We start from the raw sequence: 20,476 nt of genomic DNA on the forward strand, positions 1-20,476 counted from the left end.
AGGTGTCAAGATCCATAAACCTTCTGAACTTTTGATCTCCCTAAAGGTTAACACCTTACAACAGCCTCTGGCTGTGGAATATAATTTCATTGTAGTCATTTCAGATGATTTGTAAGTGATTGAAACTCAATGCTCTCAAGTACTTTTCAATAAAATTTATATTAACCTGTCAGGTGTAAATATTTGGAATAATACATTGGTCCTTAATCCCTTGAGCATCTTGGAAACCAGAGGCAGGGCCACGAGGATAGAAGCAGCTGTAAGGATGTAAATCTAGATGAAAAGTGGTCACTGTAACAATTTTTTTCTATCCATCTATAAAGTTATCTTCTCTCCTCCCTCCAGACACCTACCACAAGAAAGGCTCATGCACCCACCGTTCCTTAGGTTATTTGTTTTTAAAATTAATGTCATGTTAGACCAATGACTTTGGGGATATGTATCACAATGGAGCAGAGAACAGTTTGAAAATGCCAGTGGCATATGTGTGCTGAAGAGAAGCCATCTTGAATTTGGAAGGTCTAGGGCAAATTAATTGGAGCAGAAGCCAACCTTCTCTTTCGTTAACTCTGAAGGAGAGTCATTGTCTCCAGTAGTATAGGCTCTGGTGAGTCCCCCATGCTCCAGGGACTGAATTACACATATGCTCACACAGATACCCTAGCAAAACTCATTGAATCCCTAAATAAAGACAAAAAAAGAAGATAATAAAAGCTGGGTGGGGGGGCTTGTGTGAGGAGTGAGGAGGAGGGTAGGATGTATGGGGTAAGTGAGTTCATAATACATTAAATACATGTATACCATTACCAGAGAACAAGCTTAATTTTTAAAAATTGCAACGAAAGAGAAGATTGGCTTCTGCTCCAATTAATTTGCCCTAGACCTTCCAAATTCAAGATGGCTTCTCTTCAGCATACATATGCCAGTGGCATTTTCAAACTGTTCTCTGCTCCATTGTGACACAGATCCCCAAAGTCATTGGTCTAACATGACATTAATTTTAAAAACAAATAATCGCTGGTGAGGAAAAGCAGATATCCAAAGAAAGCAGAAAGTTTGGCCTCCAACAGAGTCTCAAGTATTCATTTCTAATTCACTTCTAAGTAAAAGAGTCAATGCTGCTGCATCACAATCAAGGATGAATAGTAGAGTTCTTTTCCAAAGACCGAGCATCAGAACTATAGAACCTTTGGTTTATTCTTGGGAGGATCCCGTGCAGATCTGGGCTGCATGGGAGTTTATCCCTATGTTTACTCATCCCTCTTCCCTTCTGATTCTAATTCTGTGCCTCTAGAGTAACAAACACCCAGGAATCAGTAGAAGTTGGTGTATTTGTCTTTGTCAACTTTGCTTAAACTTCAAATAAAAGCTTAAGACTGAAACGTCTCATAAATCTTAAATTCAAAAATAGCTAAATGTCTTATACCAGCAGATTTGGGCAAACAGGTACCAGCTGAAAGTCATGCAATGGTCGTGACAGCATGCAACTACAGAGAGACATAGGCACCAGATTTTTCAATTTGATGTCCCTTCCCTTCTATAGGAACTAATAGACATTTATAAAAGATCACAAAAAATCTGAAAATTTAGTGTGACGTAATGTTACCAGGATTGTTTCCCAAAAGGATCGACTCTATTCCATCTCTTCAGTTTGTCATGAATCTCATACTCCCCATGTTTCCAAAATTACCCCAAATGCTAATGAGCTGAAGAATAAATAGCATGGTGCATGCTGGCTAAATTTTAGAAGTGAGAAATTATACATCATTATATTCAGTCTGCTCTGTGTACTGAGTGCCTCTCTCTGGCAACAACAAAAAGGGAAGGTGCCGATTCAACCCAAAAGATCAATCTTGATTTCTCTAGACTGTTTCTTTTTATCAATTCGTTTTCCTATTAAATTGGAAAATCACCTAAGCTCTACCTCAGGGAATAACTTTCCATTTGTTGCAAGGATGTTCTAAAGGATTCAGTTTTACGATATGATACAGTTGTATTTATCTTGCATGGCTTTAAATATTCGCCGATACATAGGCAGAGAGAAATCTGTCTGAAAGTTTACCGTCACACATATGAGCTTCTCACACCATTGCCGAGGGTTGGGCAGAATGGGGTGCAGCTTAGACTGTTCAAAAACACACCATCTGGTCCTCATATGGAGACCTCTCTGCTTGAGACTGTTGTGTTAGGATGGGGTGGAGGTTTCCAGGAAAAGTACAACAGGGACACAGGATGTTCAGAAGGAGGTAAGTCAGCAGACTGCTATCCCCACTAGAACCAAGAGAGCAGAGCAAACATAATCCACTCATCCAAAAGCCTGGCAAGTTCAAAGAGGCTTCTTCAAAGTGGCTAGGAGCCACTAAAATGCAATGCCACATTCGAGGCCAGTCTGTTTGCCTGCTCTGAATCAAGAGCCACTCACACCAATTATAAACCAAGCAGAGAATGCCTACTGTGTGTGGTAGAGGTTCCCATGAAATGACTGAAGCAGTGGTTCTCAACCTGAGGATCTCAACCCCTCCAGGGGTTGAATGACTCTTTCTCATGGGTAGCATAAGACCACCAGAAAACACACATATTTACATCATGTTCATCACAATAGCAAAATTATAGTTATGAGGTAACAATGAAAATAATTGTATGGTTAAAGGGTCACAGAATTAAGAAAGTTGAGAAGGTCAAAATGGAAGAAAAAAAAACCCTAATCTTCTTGCAATCAAATCAACAAAAATCAATTGCTTCGGGGTTACATTAGACATATGTTCAAAGCCTTTCTACTCAGTTTGATTTGAGATTTACAGAAAAATCTGATCAAATTCACCAACCGTAAATAGAAATGTGTGAATCTGTCTACAAAATGATGTAAATGGGAGAGCAAATATACCCTCCAGCCTCCCTGAAAGTCACAGAGGGAACACAGAGGGGTCAAGGGTTATGAACTTCAGAACAACTCAGCAGGGAATGATGACTCATAGATGTGGAGCTGAGCTCCAACTAGATAAATGCAAAAGCTGACACAGGGAAACAGTGCACCAAGAAGTATCAGAGCAGTTAATTGTGAACTTTACAGAAGTAAGTGTGACCTCAGCACGGATGTCAAAAGTGGGAAGTAAAGGACTGGGGTGATGGCTCAGCGGCTAAAGCACTTGTCACAGGGTTGAAGAGTTTGCTGGGATCTTCCGAACCCATATAAACGGCAGCCTGGAATTCCAACACAAGAAAGATGAAGACAGAGGATCCCTGGAATGAGCCAGCTAACCAGAACAGCCCATCAGTGAGCTCTGGATTTAAGAGAGGGACTCCTACTCCATGCATGAGGTGAAGCAAAGCAGGGAAGGATTTTTCTCATCCACTTTGGGTTTCCACACACATGCCACATGTGTCTATACACGTGGGAACACCATATACACACATGCACATGATAAAAAGGAAGAAAAAAGAGAGAGAGGGAGAGAGGGAGGAAGAGAGGGAGGGAGAGAGGGAGGGAGGGAGAGAGGGAGGGAGAGAGGGAAGGAGGGAGGAAGAGAGGGAGGGAGGGAAGGAGGGAAGGAGGGAGGGAAAAATAATATGAAAACTGTACTTTAAAAAGACCAGTACTCTGGAGTGTGCAGGCAGGAGGTACTACCATTTCTTGGGGCTTTTGGGATTGTGTTTGACAGTTTCATTCATCCCAGTGATTATGGGTTCTCCCACAGTATCCTAGGGTGTCAGGCAAGGATATGACACATCACACAACAGGCAAGAGGACTAGAAAGCACTGGATATCAGTGGTGTCCTATCGAGACAAACTGGTGGAGGGAGTACAGACTAGAGCTGATAAAGCAAATCAGGAGTTACTGCAGTAACCCAGAGGTGCTGAGTCAGCCAGGGTGAAGGAAACAGAAGCCAAAAAGCTCAGTAAAAAAGGGGCTGGAAGAAGACAGATCGAAGTGCCCTGCTAGAGACAGGAACTAGGACAGCAGAAGGGTCATGCTTTGGGCCTCAGTGACAGGAACAAAAGGAAAAATACAGACCCACAGAAATGTGAAAAGCGAAACCTGAAGTTCAAATCCCAACGCTTCCACCTGCTAACCTTGTCTAAAGCAGCTCGCCACACCTGAGAGAAGGACTGATCCTACGTCCTTCTCAAGTTCTGTCTCTGGAGAGATATTAGCTTGTGTTCCCTTCACTTACCCGGTAACAGCAAGCATTCCCTGTGTGATGTGTGCATGAGTGTGCGTGCATGTGCATGTGTGTGGGTGTGTATGTTCGGTGCATTTTTTTAGTACACAATAGACCCACAATCAATGTTCAATTCACCCATGCACAGCTTTCTGCTAAAAATAAATTGATTTAACAGGAAACCATCTCAAAAACACTAATTCCCGGACTCTTCCTCTGCTCCCTGAGTCAGTCACGCAGTGTTTTCACTGCCTGAGAAATATGATCTGGCTTTAACTTCAGTGCCTGGAAAGTCACTCACGGCAAGCATTTTAGTTAGAAATTCACAGGCTTCAAACCCAGGGGGAAAAAAATCATCAGCGAGCAAAGAGCAAGGCTAGAAACAGGCGCTGCTTTCTTTGGCTGCTGAGAAACTCTGAGAAACCGCCTGATACGGGTCAGTTATAGACACGTGTTAGAAGCAGACAGCCGGCAGCGTTCACTTTCTCAAGCATGGAAACCTTCGTTCCACACACTCAAGAAAGGCTTCAAGGGAAGGATGTTTAGATCTGTTTAATCTTCTCTCTTGGAGTGTTTGCTTGCTTCCTTGTTTTTATTACTGAGAAGACTGCAACTAAGAACTGAAAATGAAGGCCAGAGAGTTTTTAGGACGTCAGAGTTAAGCACATAATGTGAATTTTGTGAATTCTTTTTATTTTGCAGGTGTGACTGACTACATTATTCAGCACCCAAGGAGACCATATGAGGGCGACAGATCCTGTTAGATAGAAGTTATAGACAGTTGTGAGCTTTTGCCTGGCTGCTGGGACTAGAACAACCAGTGTTCTTAACTGAAGAGCCATCTCTTTGGCCCCAGCATGAAAATCTTGAGCAGTTTCTCTCTAAGGATTAAAATGTATCCTCTAGTAGGAGATTGTGTTGTCTATAAAACAAGTACTTAAGTTCATCCTTATACACAAGTTCACATATTTGCACTTAAGAAATAGGGAAGCTTCTCGAAGTTTAAATGGAGAGTCACTCGTAAACATAATCTCAAGAGAAGCTATAAGGCATCAACAGAAAAGTGTGGACACATGTGCTCAGAGTGGCATACTTAAAACAGCCAAAAGTGGAGGACCAAATACCTGTTCTGGATGAATGGGTGCAAGAGATGGGATCTATCTGTGTGATTAATCCACACAATTAACTGCTACGTAGCGGTAAATAGGAAAGAAATGCTGGAACATACTACAGAGCACAAGAATGCTGAGCCACTATCCCAAGGGACAGAGGACATACTGTATGGATCCCTTCCTACACACTTTCAGAATCAGCCGTGCCATAGGGACAGAAGGGGAGCTGGGAGGCACAGAGCTGAAGGAAGGGGAGCTGAGTCCCTGAAAGTGAGGACAGGGTCTCTTCAATGGGCGATGAAAATATTCTGAAACTGATCATGATGGTGGCTACATAATTTCATGAATATACTAAAAATAAGGGTCTTGTCTATTTTTACTGGGTAATTTATACAGCGTGTGAATTATACATCTTTAGAAAGGTTTTGAACCACACTAAAATACTTCCAACATGAGATGAAAACAAAAAGCCCTAGCCAGGGGTAGGATGTGCCTTTAATCCCAGCACGAAGGTGGCAAAGGCAGGCAGATCTCTGTAAGTTCCAGGCCAGCCTGATCTATAAAGTGAGGTCTAGCACAGCCAGTACCGTAACTCAGAGAAACACTGTCTCGGTGGAGGGGGGGACTTTATGCTTCTTTTAAGCACCATTTTGTTACCATTTTTTGAAAAGAAGACACACTGTATATATAGATTAGCAGTCCCAAGCTATTGTCTGTCTGGACAGACAGACATGTCCGTGCTCCAACACTCATGCAGTCATAAGTAAGGGACACAAAGCGAAATGGTCAGAGGGGAGAGTAGGGAGGAGTACTCACAGGGAGACCCCTGGGTCCTCGAGGTCCCACCTCTCCTGGAGGCCCTTGCTGGCCCTGTGAAAAGAAAAGCAGGTAGAGAAACAGTTAGTGATCACCTCCTGGCCACGACGGATTGTAATTGACTGAAAACTCAAGTGCAGTCTTACTGGTTTTCCTGAACTTCCCAACTGGCCAGGCTTCCCGGGAGCACCTGTGTTACCCTGAGGACAAAAAAATGCAACATTTAGAGTAATTCAGACTGCGGATGCAGCCATCAACCTGCCTTACCCACGCTATGCGTTTAATAGCACTGATCTCCTGGTTTCGCACTGGGACTCTGGGAGGATACATAATCTCTTTCTTAGGTGTGTGTTTGTATGTCCATATGAATGCATGTTCACACATGTGCACGTGTGTATGTATGTTTGTGGATGGATTGCGCCTGTGTGTATGTGAAGGCCAGAATACATCTTTGTGTGTCATTGGTCCACCTGTGTTTAGGGAGACAATCTTGCACTGGCCTGGAACTCATCATGTAGGCTAAGCTGGCTGTTCACCAAGCTGAAGGCGTCCTTTGAGGACTGTGAGCACATGCCTGGCCGTTTACAGGGACTCTGGGGAACAAACCCAGGCAAGCTCTTCACAAACTGCACCGCCTCACCAGCCGCAAGTTCTACCAGGTCATGTTTCACCTACTTTACTCTAAAGAAATGTAAGAAAAGCTATGTTAGCACTTTGTTTTCTCTCTTTCTCCTGTTGTTTTTAATAACTTGTTCTTTAATTCTCTGTAGAATATAGTCCAACATTCATTCTATGGATTAATAGTATAGTCGCTATTTTAAATAGCCAGAAACCACAAGGCTGCCTCTGTCTTTTATCCTAGCGAAAGGCTGACGTTCTCATGAAGTCTGGTCAGCAGATTTCTGCAGCTGGGAAAGAGATTGAGCACGTGACCCATTAAAGCTTTTTGCTTTCTGATTTCTCCCAGTAGTTAAATATAAAACCAAATCCAGACGGAATGTATTAAAATTATAACAAAATAAACTTCTAAAGGGATAAAGCGAATGCTAACTGACAGGGTTTTTTGTTTTGTTGTTGTTGTCTGTTTGTTTGTTTGTTTACCTTTTCACCGGCCACGCCTTTCTCACCAGGAATCCCAGGTACACCCTAAAAGAATACACACAGATTCTGGGTTTAGGCATCTCATCTGACAATCCATCAAACACCAAAGCTGTCAGAGAAGAGGTGGAAGGGATCATGGCAGCCTCAAGAGCAGTGTGGGAGAGGCTGCCATCTCCCAAATGGGTCAGTGCGGGACCTACATATGGTGTGCAGCCAGCTCTGCTTTGCTGTCCCCGGCTTGCTAAGGCTGAACCGTAAGGAAAATCTCCAAGCTAAAGCTATTTTTCGGAATGACTTTTCAAGCTAGAACTCAACCCTGTCCTCACATCAACAGACAACCTTCCGGGCAGGACAGATGCTACAGGGACGTGACATTACTTCTTGTACAGAATAATAAAACCCTCATTTCAGTATTGGGAGTCCTCATATGCCCTGGCAGCTTACAGAGTGCCAGATGCCATAACAGATTGGGAGTCAGTTCTTGATACTACCAAATATCCTTTGTTAACTCAAAAGATTTGCCTTCAGAGACTCAAAAAACACAAACAATGTATTTCCTATGAATTTTCAGTCATAGTAATAAAGGGAAATACCAGTTGCAGTGTTTCAAAATATCACCTAACCCAAGACTGGTAACTTTTCTCAGACTGTCCCTGAGAATTCTTACAATCTCCTCGTGTCTCAGCCCTGCTACCAAGAACTGCAAGACTGGCTAAAAGTAAGACAAGAGGCAGCAGTGCCCACTGCCCTGGACTATTCAAGGAAGGTAGTAGAGAAGGCAGACCCAAACCATAAAGCTAAATGGTGCGTACACATAATGTACTACTCTCTTTATGCTTCTTGGGCAAATGACCAGCTAATCACAGGGGGAAAAAACATCAAAAATGTAAACATTAAAATAAGAAAACAAAAAAAATAGAGCATCATTTTTTCCATCAAAACTTAACAAATTTCATAACATAGTCATCCCTCTGAATTCATCTTTTTTTACCCCATCCATAAAACATGAACATGTAAGCAATCCAAGAGGAGCACGTACCGGCAACCCCTGCAAGCCCACATCACCCGGAGGTCCAGGCTTTCCCGCTTCACCCTGAAAGCAAAGTTGTTAGTCACACAATTGTGCCATTATGAACGGATGTGTTCTTCGATGAAAGAAGACTGCAGACATTTCAGGTGAAAATATTTTTCCAGCAGCTAACCTTAGGTGTACTTTGAAATTACTTAGCTCGGGTTAGGTGGTGGGTAGGACAAGGGGCACATATTCAAACAGAGTTTCTTTCAGACGACTTTCGTCAATGAGTCTATTTTACTGAGTTCCTAAAGCAAGCAAGTAAGTGTGCTATCTTAATAAGAATTTTGCAGTTGGCAATTTCAAAGTTGAAAGGAGAAAAAGTAGCAGTGCTGTTTAAGAAAACTTCCTAGTAATGATATAATGGAAATGCTGAATTTAGCTGTGCAGAAAAAAGCTCTCCGCATTCACACAGGACTCAGCCACACAGCTACCTTTGTTCCCGGCATTCCAGGTATTCCGTCGCGACCATCTACACCTGGCAAGCCCTAAGGACACACAAAGAGCACACTGTGTCTTAGAAACAGCCACATTCCTCTTCTCTACGTTATTTCCTGAAATCCCACCGCTAGTCAGCCATCTTGGGAACTATATTTGACACCTACAGCTCAGGACATACCGTGTCTCCTTTCGGCCCAGGAGATCCAGGAATTCCTCGGGAACCTTGAGCACCCTGCAGGGCAGAAGAGGAAGAGGAAACCAGGCATCTTCACTGAGCACAGTGCACAGGTCATGCAAATACACAAAATCGACAGATAATTCAGAAAATCAGGTTGCTTTGCCGTGGTGAGGTCTCATCTGTTCTCACCCTGTCTCCCTTGGGACCTGCTTCTCCTGGAGGGCCCCGCTGTCCTTGGTCACCCTGTAGAAACACAAAAGTTCCTAATGTTAACAGAAGTTGCTTACTGGGGGTACCCAAAGGCTAGAAAACATCATCCACATTGAAGACTACTGAGTAACTTTTTTTTAAGTATATGAATGTTTTGCCTTGGTGTTAGGTCCACTAGAAGTGGAGTTGTAGATGGATTTCGAGCTGCCACGTGGGTGCGGGGAGTTGAACCCGTGTTGTAACTACTAAGCCATCTCTCCAGCTGCTATTGAGGAATGTTGTTCTTTGTCCGCAAAAGTAAATAACTTGATCACTGATATAGACATAGGTTAACTGAGGTTGTGTGTCATTTGTTTCCATTCTAGATGCAAGATGGTTCTGCACTCTGGATGTGCACGTGAAACAAACTGAATTTCACTTTTAAAGCAGCAACATTGTTCACTTTTTGTACGAATAAGCTAATCTCATGGGCTGTTATGGTAGGCTGAGGGATGAATTGGACACCTGGATTTTCTCTTTGCTATTTGGTGCCCTCTTCAATAATAGTTTCTGGAAAAAGTATCCAACTAATGATACATGTTATATGTGGCAATAGATTAGAAGAAAAAGTGATACGTATACCCTGGCAATGCTGAAGCATGCATGGGAAGCCCGTATATGGCAATTCTGTTGAGCTTGTCCACATTGGGTTTCATGGTCTAAGTTGATGAGGACAACTGACCAGGCCACTTTCTCAAAAGGGGCACCAGATCTCAGTACAGGTGGTTGTGACTCACCATGTGGTTGCTGGGACTTGAGCTCACGACCTTTGGAAGAGCAGCCAGTGCTCTTAACCACTAAGCCATCTCTCCAACCCCCAAAAGATGAGAAGATGTCTTTCTTAAAATATAGGGTTTTTGAATTGTTAAACTATTCCAAGCTTAATCCGGCTCTCTGTTGCCATTTCTCAGCTCAGACTGCTCAGGTTGGCATTGGCATCACCCATAATGCATTTCTACTTGAGCCATTCTGTCTCCTCTTCTCAAAACACACGTTTTCCCTGCGGTAACACAAATAACACCACCACCAACAGCACCCCCTGCACTTCGCGTCCTTTCCCAGAAGGCCTTTCCAGAGCAATCTGGAAACTGCCTCTAGCAAACTGCCTCTGTCCCAACTCAAGCACCTGATCTTGTAGCTCATCAATGAGTCCTATCTTGCCTTCCCCATTGTACCTTGGTAGTGAGAAATTCTGTTTTATGTGTGTAATGTCTACCTTTTTGTGGTATAGATGAGTAATAATGATTTCTTTCATCTGTGAATAATGACCCATGGGTACATAGTAGTCAAACTATGAAACAAGGAGATCAGAAACCAGCAAAGAGGAAAAGATTGAACAGTCTAGGCCCCAGAAACATAGTCACAGCTATCAGTCAAAGTATCCTAATAACCTAAACAAAAGAAAAATGCAACCATATAAGCAGGTAGCCACAAAACATACCCCCTAAGAAAACCAGGGAAATAGTTCTCTGCACCCAAGGGAAAATATGTAATTTTTAAATAAATATGAAAACTTTTGCCCAGGTTTCTATTTATTTATTGGCACTGGGGAACAAGCCTGGGGCCTTTCACATGCTAGAAAAGCACTCTGTCACTGAACTATATCCCCAGCCCTCTGTTTATTTTATGGCAGGGTCTCACTCAGTTGGTCAGACTAGCCCTGAAGTCACTCTGTAGTCCAACCAGGCCTTGAATTTGGGGGTTTGCTACCTCTGCCTCTTGAGTAGCTGCAATTACAGGCCTGGCCTGTCAGACCTGGCTTCTATTTTTCATTTCAATAATTTATATGTAAAAGTTACTTATGTTTATCCCTGTGGATAGAAAAGGCAAAAAGAAAAGAAAACTGGGGTAAATGGGGTAAAGCCTTCAAAACATGTGTTTTGGTTGAATGTGATAGTGTTCGTCTGTGATCTCAGCATTTAGTAGGTTGAGACCAGAGGATCACTGCAAGTCTAAGGCCAGACAGGGCTACATAGCAAGATGATATATCAGAACAATGGACAGGGGAGGGATGGTAGAGAAGGGAAGGGTAGGAGAGGGGAATGGAAGGGAGAGTATCTTTGTTTTAAAAATCTGTCCCTGATTGTGAGAAAAAGGCTACTTACAGCTGCACCTGGAATCCCCTGTGGCCCGGGCTCTCCATCTAATCCCCGAGCACCCTGAAAACGAGACAAAGAAATAAAATTCAGACCAGTCATGCAAGTTAAAGGGCATCATCATCTTTCTAAAGAAGCATACCAGCCAGACGAAAAGGAAACTTTATGTTCTTATCGCGTACTGTATTTGTGAATGAACACTGAAGAATAATTCATAGGATGCTTAGGACATGAAGCCACTAGTGTGTACTGTTCATCATGCCAAGAGCACTTGGGACAGCCTTTGATACCACTCTGTATATTCCAGGTGAACCATGGCTCTCTACTCAAGTGCTGGCATGAACAGAAAACTGGTCCTTATTCACAGAACTTAGCAGATCTACTGAACAAGATTCAGCAGGCAGCCTCAAAAGGCTCAGGACGTCTATGGGAATTCACTAATGCTAGGGGTCCTAGAGCCACTAGGTGAGTGTGAATTTAGGGGTAGCTACAGTGGACTCTGCGATGCCACAAGTGTGAGAAGGACTTCTATGGCTCTAGAAACCACCCCCCCCCCCTTCCCAGAAGAGGGAACTGTTAGACTCCAAGAGGAATCTAGACATACCCATTCCTGGACTGATATTACTTTCTATATAGTAATTTGCTCTATAATGCAATGGCATAGGAACTGTTTACATTACCTCCGGAAATGGTCTCAGACTTGGTTACAGGACAGATACCATCTCTTCATTTTCTTCATTAGAACCAAAGGGTGTTTTTTTTTTTTTTTTTTTTTTTTTTTTTAGAAAACAAAACTACAGTGGGTTTTGTGCTCCCTACATATTCTCCCTAACAAAATGCATGCCCCATCTTGAGATGTTCCTCTCATCCCAAAGCAAATGAGACAGCACTAAGATGACTCAAGTGGGCAGACAGATGGTCTCCTAACGAAGTAGCTGAAGGGTGGAGGCGATAGAAACAAGCAGAAAGCGGTCAAAGGCACTGGATAGATGTCAGGCCGGCATAACCAGGTGGACCGGGGAAGAATGAAAAACTAGAAAACATTTGATAGAAAGTTCAGACATACGTGGACTCAAAGGGGAGAAAAAAAAAACACACTGTGGAAGCAGAGGGGGCACAGAGCCCTGAAATTCTTTGATCACTAAAAGCTGGAAAGAGCAGAGCCCTTCTCCATTCACCAGAAAAGAAAGGATTAAGAACACCGGAAAAAGACCTTGAATTCATCATTCACCTTGCATTACCAGAGCACACCCCAGCCTTTGCATTACGGAAATGGCTTTGATGCACTCGCTCTCTGCCGTGTTGCAGTTCAGCATGAGCTCAGGCCCAAAGTGCTGTTACTAAGTAACCCTTCCACATCTGTGTTCACAAGGGGAGCTGTCTTTTTGAAGCAATTTGATAGAAATGAAGAGAAATGAAAAATCTTGAAACATATCAAATGGAGAAATACCTCAATAAAGAGCATATCAAGAACAGTAATTGGCTTCAAGGAGAGGTCGCCTATTTTATGGGGTGATTTAAATCCATGGGGGTAAAACGATAGCCTGGGGGTTCACTGTATCAAAATTGATGGAATTTATTGGTTAATAACTGAGAGATGTGCATCAAATGTTACTTAAAGAAGCGTGGATGTAAAAATAAGTGGGACTTCAGTGTTGTGTGTTTTTTAAAAAAAAAAAAATACCTTAGGGGAGATGGAAAGGAGAAAACAGGAGAGAAATATCTAGAAAGATCGAGTGTGAGAAGAGAGATTGAAAAAAAATGTGGTAGACAAGTCAGGCCTGCAACCCACAGGGTGTGTGGCTCTTGAGAAAAGTGTTTTTTTTTGTTTGTTTGTTTGTTTTTGTTTTTTTTATATACATGGTATATCAACAATGAAATCTTAGCTAAAAACTACTATGTTCTGTGGAACTGATACAAATTAGCAGGAAAAGGCTCTGAATAGAGCAAAGACAGGGCCACTCCACCGAGCATCCTACATCTTCATCCTTCACCATCACCTGCACCTCATCCTCCTATCACCTTCTGAGGTTGGCTTTGTCATGGGCCCGCCCTCCCAGATGTCATATCAAGATTAAGCCACTGCTTTGCTGCACATTCCTTGCACTGCCTGACTGCAGATTTCTGTCTTCCCTAATTGTATCATAATTGCTTATCTATTTACCTGCCTCTCCAAAGAAGTAATGCACTTAGTGCAAGCCCGATCTTCAAACTCTTCTTGAAGTTTGCAGATGCCTTGCATGGCAAGAGTCAAAAAAACCTGACTTCTGAGACTGGCAAAGGACAGGCTGGTGTCTATGGCTACAACTGTATGGCCCCTGTTTAAGGCAAAACAGCTAATATGGTCTCAGGACCCTATCTCTCCCTTTCTATCTTCCCTTGTCTTAGCCATGCTGGACCAGATTCATTCCCAGCATTGTGTCAGTACTGTGAGCACTGGCTACAAATAATGATAAATCTGGAACAATTCATCCCCACTTACCCTAATTTGCCCAAGACAGTACTGCCTCAAGCCCATGGGTTCTGTGCCAGGAATCCCACCAAAAATATTTAGTGGAAAATGCCTCTCTCTTTAATAATTACACATGGTTTTCTTGTCATTTTAAATATTTACAAAATATGCATTGTATTGGGTATTATAAAACATATAAACACGTAAAAGATAAACTAAAACGGGATGCCACAGGAGGCAAAATCACTCTTATATTATGTCTTTATTATAGATATCTCACTTTTTCTCCTTTGTCTCCAACTGTTCCTGTGATGCCTCTCAGACCTTGAGGTCCCTGGAAAAGCAAGAGGGAGGGGTGGCAAATGATTTCTGTCAAAGCACACACTTTTTTGCAGATGCTGATCCAGAAAAGGCATGTTACCATAATGAAAGAAGACATTAAGAGACGGCAACAGTATACACAGGCAAACACTTCCAATATAAAAAGAAAGGTCCAAGTAAAATTCTAATGCTTAAAATCCTTTGGTAAAATTCTAAAGGCTTATATAACTCTATACAAATTGAGTGAACACAATAATTGATGGCTTAAAAAAGTAAATACAAGCAACTACGACAGTGTTGTTGGCATCTTTTAACCCATGGGTAGAACCCACACTCTCATTGCCACCTCTTTTGAGGTCCATGAGGAGTAGCACTATTTTAACTTTTAAAATAATAGCTACCTACAAATCCATGCTGGCAAAGGAAGGCAGTGTATTATCAGAAATAGAGCTGGACTGCCCAACAACCACCTGTCACCAGTATTTATCACGCTATTTCTATGATAAGGAGTGTTCTCAACTCCAGCATGACATGGTAAGAAATCACAGACATAGAGGTGACTAAGCCTAAGCATGAAAAAGCGGAGTGGCTTTCGAACACTCTTTCAGTATTGAAAAGTCTCTTCCATGTGCTACCTGCTCAAGGGTGAGCCTGGGTGCTCCCTGGGGCGGAGTTGTGAGTGCATGTTCCATAGAAAGGAAGTTAGATACTTTTGACATTGCCAACTTCTCACATTGGCTTAAGGTAAAGGTGCTTTAGGTGGCCATCGTCTTCATCTTCACAGTCAGCAAAGATGGACAGTTCTAGAATCAGCCTTCATTTATCTAGCTCAGTCACAAACTCTCTGCACGTCAGTCAGAAAGTGTTCAAAATTCCTGAGTACAGTACGAACCAGGCTGGATTGGCACCTTAGGTTTTCCAATGAAATGCGGCCATATCAGATTCAGCGTTTTAACTTATGTAACTTGTTTACTGCCGCTGTGGGTAATTCCTGTACATAAAAAATTAATAAGTAGATGTGATACAGGAATCACATGAATAAGCCCTTAAAATGATTATTCCTTATAAAAATACACCATAGACAGTTTTATAAATATATGTATTGCTTTATAAGTGTGCTTTTATGTCAAGAGGTAAAATTCTGTGAATTCACCCGAAACATTGGAACATCTTCCTCCCAAACACCAGGAGGTGAGCAGATGATGACAGTAATTCCCAGTCGATCTGCTGAGCTACACAACATAACTCCATAATCTTTGAGAATGGATTTTTTTGAAAATATATAAACCCACACCTATTTTCATTAGATCCAAAAAGCAAAAGCAAACAAATAACACTATCTGGCACTATCTCTTAGGAAGTAAAAGTTCAGCTTCTTAATGCTTCCTTGCAAAGACTCAGAAAGAGCAAACATTCGCTCTCCTACAAACGTCTCTTAAAGATCTCATGTGGCCCAGAAGAAGAAATCACTTCTTAGATGCTCATCACCATTTCCTTTAGCCTTAAACTCTAAAAAGCATGGATCTTTACAGCCCTTCTCGCCCCTTTAAAAGACCAGTTCTGGGGCCTCTCACGATGGCTCAGGAGTTAAGAGCACTCCTTCTTTTGCAGAGGTCCTAGGTCCAGTTCTCAGCTCTAACACATGGCAGCTCACAGCTGTCTATAACACGAGTTCAAAGGCATCTTCTGACATCTGTAGGCATTGTATGCACATGGTGCAATTCATACATGCAAAACACTCATACACATAAAATAAAGAAGTAAAATCTTTTTTACAAAAGAGTAGTCCCGAGGAGAAGATCAACGCAGGAGAAGGATCCCGAGTTGTCTTTTCCGACTCTTTGCTGGTAGCCTTTTACATCGGCTTTATTTTAGGAAGCTTCAAATGCTCAAGGAAGCCTCAACACTTATTATCGCTGTAATTTAGACTAGGACAAAGGCCAACAATTGCGCTTCCACATGGTACAAAATTAACATGAATTCCAACCTAGAAAACATCTTAAACTTGAAGTATGTTATGTCCAGCCATTGTACGTCACAGTAGGTGTGGGACTGCAGTAAGAGGCATGGTTATGAACCACTAAGAGCATTCTAATGTCTGATTACTTTCTGGAATGAACTGCAGTAATCCCATGGGACTTAACCCACTTCGTGTTCAAGGCATACAAGATGTTACTTCTGTCATGCCAGAGCACTGCTGAAATTAAAACATATTGTCCTGTTGGGCTCAACATTTGCTTTCAGGTTATGACGTCTTGGAGGTTACATATGATTTTACATAGAACTTTTCTTCTAAAAATTTCTTGAAGGGACAATGTGGACTCTTTCTTATTGTGAAAAAGTAGTGGTTGCCTGGTACTGGCCGGCTGGAAGCACAGAGAATACCAAGTTCCTATGCTGTAAACCATTAATCCACACGCTAAAGAGAAGATAATACTGAGCCATTACAAAGATTTGCTTATCCTAGGTAAACATCTTTTAAAAAATACTTTACTGGGGGTCCTTGAGCTCCAACTTCTCCCAGTTCTCCCTGGTCACCTTCTTCACCCTAAAAAGCAGCAGAGAAAAATCACAGTAAATATTAACTAGCAAATGAATACGCCAGGTCTTGCTCAGGGTGTGAAGTGTGTTTGACATCCTCTGGATGATTCTACTGTGTCTTGTTAAATTATATGGGTAGTCTGTGTCAATTGCATGGTATTCAGGCAATACAGATGGGCAGACAGGGAGTCATTCAGGGAGATACTGCTTAGAAGCTGTTCTTTCAAGGTTTTCTAATGAGAGAGAGGAAGGCCAGGAGGGGAGAAAGAAGAGAGGGTATTTAGGTTGCAAGTGTTACTAGGAAAATATAATCACATCATGAAATCTTTTACTGTAAGATACTTTGTTGTAATTTCCATTTTGGCTTTTCTTATCATAAATTTACACACAAACAATGTTAATACATCCAATCAATTTTTTCATAGATTATGCCCATGATATCAATAACAGAAAGGTCACTTTCACCAATAAGAATATTAGTATTCATTTATACTTCCTTTGAACCATTCCATAGTTCAATTTTTGTGCAAAAAAATTTATTAATAATTTAATTTTTGGTTAAAAATGTCTTTGCTGTGGTGATCAGACACTTGTTTCAGTATCATGCGTTGACTAAGAAATACTTTCTATATAATGTGGAAATGTGAGATGGGGAGCTCTGATTTTTACCGTTGACCTGCTGTGATGTCGTTACTACCAAAACTTTTTTACTTACCGAATTTTTAATATGTTTTCATCTACAGAGGAAAGAATTTCTCTATATGTTTTACTTATAGATACTCTTCTTTTTCGTATTTGCCTAAATGTTTATTCTTCCAGATGAACTTGAGTCGCTGATCAGAAAGGGACAGATGGTGTTGTGGGTAATATTGCTTGCTGTGCTGTCATGAGAACCTTAGTGTGCATCCAAAGAACCTACATGAAGGCTGCTTATGGCTTGCACATGTTCCTATAACCCAAGTGCTATGGGGGCAGGGCAGGGACAGGAGGGTCTTTGATGCTTGTGGCTGCTAGCTTGGCTCCAGGTTCACTGAGAGATCTTGTCTTAAGGGAATAAATGGAGACTGATCAAACGAAACAACCAGTGTGCTTGGCAGACCTCTATGTGTTTACACAGGTGTACATGCCTATGCACACAACATACATGCACATACACATGCACACATCATACACACATGCACACATCATACACACATGCACACATCATACACACATGCACACACCACACACACACGTGCACATACACATGCACACGCACGCACACAACACACGCACACACATGCACAAGTCACACACGCACACACACACACATATGCATGCACACACACGCACACATGCACACATCATGCACACAGACACACATATGCACATGAATTTTAAAAACAGAATTGTCTGGGGTACCTTCACAAAAACACCATTTGTTTTGTATTAACGTATACTACTCTGCTTTATTCTTGAAGTCAGTGTATTTTACTCTACTTAGTAAAATCTTTTTTTCTGTTTTTATTTAATGAAGAAAGTTTTGTCATTTTCTTTATATTAGACTTGAATACTGCTGGTTTGTCCAAAGCCATCTGCACGTGGGTTTTTATTGTCATTGGGAACGTCTCTCATATTATCTAGTTGTTATTGGGACATTTTGTTATTTTGTAAACTCTGTCATACTTTAAAATGTTAGAATATTCTATAACGAAGTCTGCTTCCCGGGCTGTGGATATAGCCCCATGACAGAGCACTGGTTAGGCACGCCATAGCCCTAAGTTCAAGTCTCCAGCATCATTGAAGAAAGAGAGAAAAGTCTGATGGCTGTCTCTTACAGGAAGGCAACTCTACGGATGGAGAAAATACTAAATATAACACTTTACATTTCAGTGTTAATACGTATCTTTAATTGTGATGTTATTAATGAGGAAACCTTCTTATTTATATTACATATTAAAATCAATTCTGTCATTCAATTATGAATATACATATTTTATTAACTCATTTTCTTGCTTATAATTTTATATCATATTTATATATAATAGATTAATGGATACTACTTATATAAATATAATATAATTGTAAAATACTATAATTTCCTTAGCTTATATATTATATTTACAGGGTTTTTTCACACACACACTAATAACCAAGTACACCTAGAAAATTTAATAGAGTATTAATAGATAACATTTAGACATTAAGTGTAAAAAACAACTAGATTATGTTTCAATGAATTACATTTAATTTTTGCATTTATTTATTTATTTGGAGGGGTCATGCACATACCATATGCATCTATGGAGGTCAGAAAACAACTTATGGGATTGGTTCTTTCCCATAACACATTATTCTGGAAATCAAACTAAGGTAGGCTTGACGGCAAGACCATTTACCCACTCACAAGAGCCATCTCACGAGCCTTGGCACTTAATTTCCAAATGAATTATGAAATTTTTACTGCTTTAGTACCATAAATAAATTCAGGTTGTATTTTACTAGAACTTACGATTGACAGTGGAAAGAGGTAGTCCCAAGTTAAAAGCTACTGAAATTGGCTAGTTCATGGGAGTGGGTAATCTTTATGTGAGTACTATCAAGGGCTTATTTTTACTTTATGTGTATGAGTTTTTTGCCTGGATGTATGTGTATGTGAAGGCAGTGCCGGCAGAAGCCAGAATCCCCAGGAACTGGGTTGAACTGCCAGGTGGATGCTGGGAACTGAACCAGGATCCTCTTCAAGAGCAACAAGTGTTCTTAACTGCTGAGCCATCTCTCCAGCACCTCCCGAATATGATTAATTGGTACTTGCTTTTCCTCCAGAGCTATCACATCGCTGTACAAACAGCAGTGATTGATAGTCGACTGAAAGTTTTCTTATCAGCATATGGCATATTCCTCATAGATTTCCAATAAAACTTGAAGTAATATGTTTGAATTAAACATTTCTCCTGCAGATAAAAACGGACTCACCCAATCAATAGTCACAAATTCTAAATGACAAGTTTAGGAGACCTTATTTATCATCATGTCCCTGGAGGAATTTAAAATGGATGCTGATTGAAGTGTAGATTGATGGTTCCAGGACCACAATTTTATTATTAGGACTTCACTCGTATTCACAAAGCTTTTTAATCTTCGTTAGTTAATGTGCAGGATACATTTAAAGACAGACTGGAGCCGCGTGCCAACTGCAGACCTCCAGGCCCCTCTGCTCTCAGTTAAGGCTCAGTTCTTTCAGGGCTCGGTCATCAATGACCTATTGCCATCCCACCTTCCTAAGCCAATTTTGAAAGTCACTACTTAAAGTTTAGGTTTGCACAAAAATATCAGAGGAACTACAGGAATCTTCAACATCAAAGTGGACGTTTATCCAATTGCCTAACATGCAAAAAAAATAGTTTCTGTATAGCTAATTTGTAGGCACCAAAAATAGAAGTTTGATGGACATTAGGGAGAAATGCCCTGATCAACAGTTTTAAATCCTGCGGGACAAGGGAGAGATGGTTCTCCAAAGGAAAGGGGCCCACAGCACAGGAGGAGGGGATAAAAATATTGGCATGAACGGAAGCCTACTGTCTGCTTTACACACGCCTCACAGAAAAATAAAAAAAAAAATCTCTGAGTGTGATTTAACGTTCTTGCTTGCCCATTTTAGTGACTTAGCTAGTGTTCTGGTGTAATAGTATGTCATGTTCAATTTAATCAGTCCCCTGTGACTGTTTTTGTTTTCTTCTGAACTCTAAGAACTTTGGACAAACAATGGCACATAGCGAGTAGCTGATAAATATTGGTTGATTTTTCAAAATGGAGAAATCTAAAATTCTGGGGAGGAACGGGCACACAGAGAAACAGGACATTCACCTTTTCTATTTTATTCAGGTTTGACACCCGAAACCCAGTGGTTTCATTCCAGATCAATAAAAAGACCTTAGCAATTCACAGCCTTCATAT

At 41.2% G+C, this 20,476-nt stretch overlaps 1 protein-coding gene across 1 annotated transcript in view; it reads right to left on the reverse strand.

Annotated features, from left to right (window-relative positions):
• The window catches only part of Col9a1 (collagen type IX alpha 1 chain), an 80,342-nt gene that overhangs the window by 24,900 nt on the left and 34,966 nt on the right, over positions 1-20,476 (reverse strand). Inside the window, exons 19-28 of the mRNA XM_041656223.1 lie at positions 16,494-16,547; positions 13,959-14,012; positions 11,236-11,289; positions 9,071-9,124; positions 8,882-8,935; positions 8,697-8,750; positions 8,230-8,283; positions 7,191-7,235; positions 6,236-6,289; positions 6,090-6,143 (exon numbers count right to left, since the gene is read on the reverse strand). Of these exons, the coding sequence (XP_041512157.1) occupies positions 6,090-6,143; positions 6,236-6,289; positions 7,191-7,235; positions 8,230-8,283; positions 8,697-8,750; positions 8,882-8,935; positions 9,071-9,124; positions 11,236-11,289; positions 13,959-14,012; positions 16,494-16,547 (531 nt within the window). The remainder of the gene's footprint in view (positions 1-6,089; positions 6,144-6,235; positions 6,290-7,190; positions 7,236-8,229; positions 8,284-8,696; positions 8,751-8,881; positions 8,936-9,070; positions 9,125-11,235; positions 11,290-13,958; positions 14,013-16,493; positions 16,548-20,476) is intronic.

The sequence above is a fragment of the Microtus oregoni genome, unplaced genomic scaffold, assembly GCF_018167655.1.
Source record: "Microtus oregoni isolate MIOR12 unplaced genomic scaffold, Mior012 000007F_ref0000211, whole genome shotgun sequence".
In the NCBI taxonomy this organism is placed as follows: domain Eukaryota; kingdom Metazoa; phylum Chordata; class Mammalia; order Rodentia; family Cricetidae; genus Microtus; species Microtus oregoni.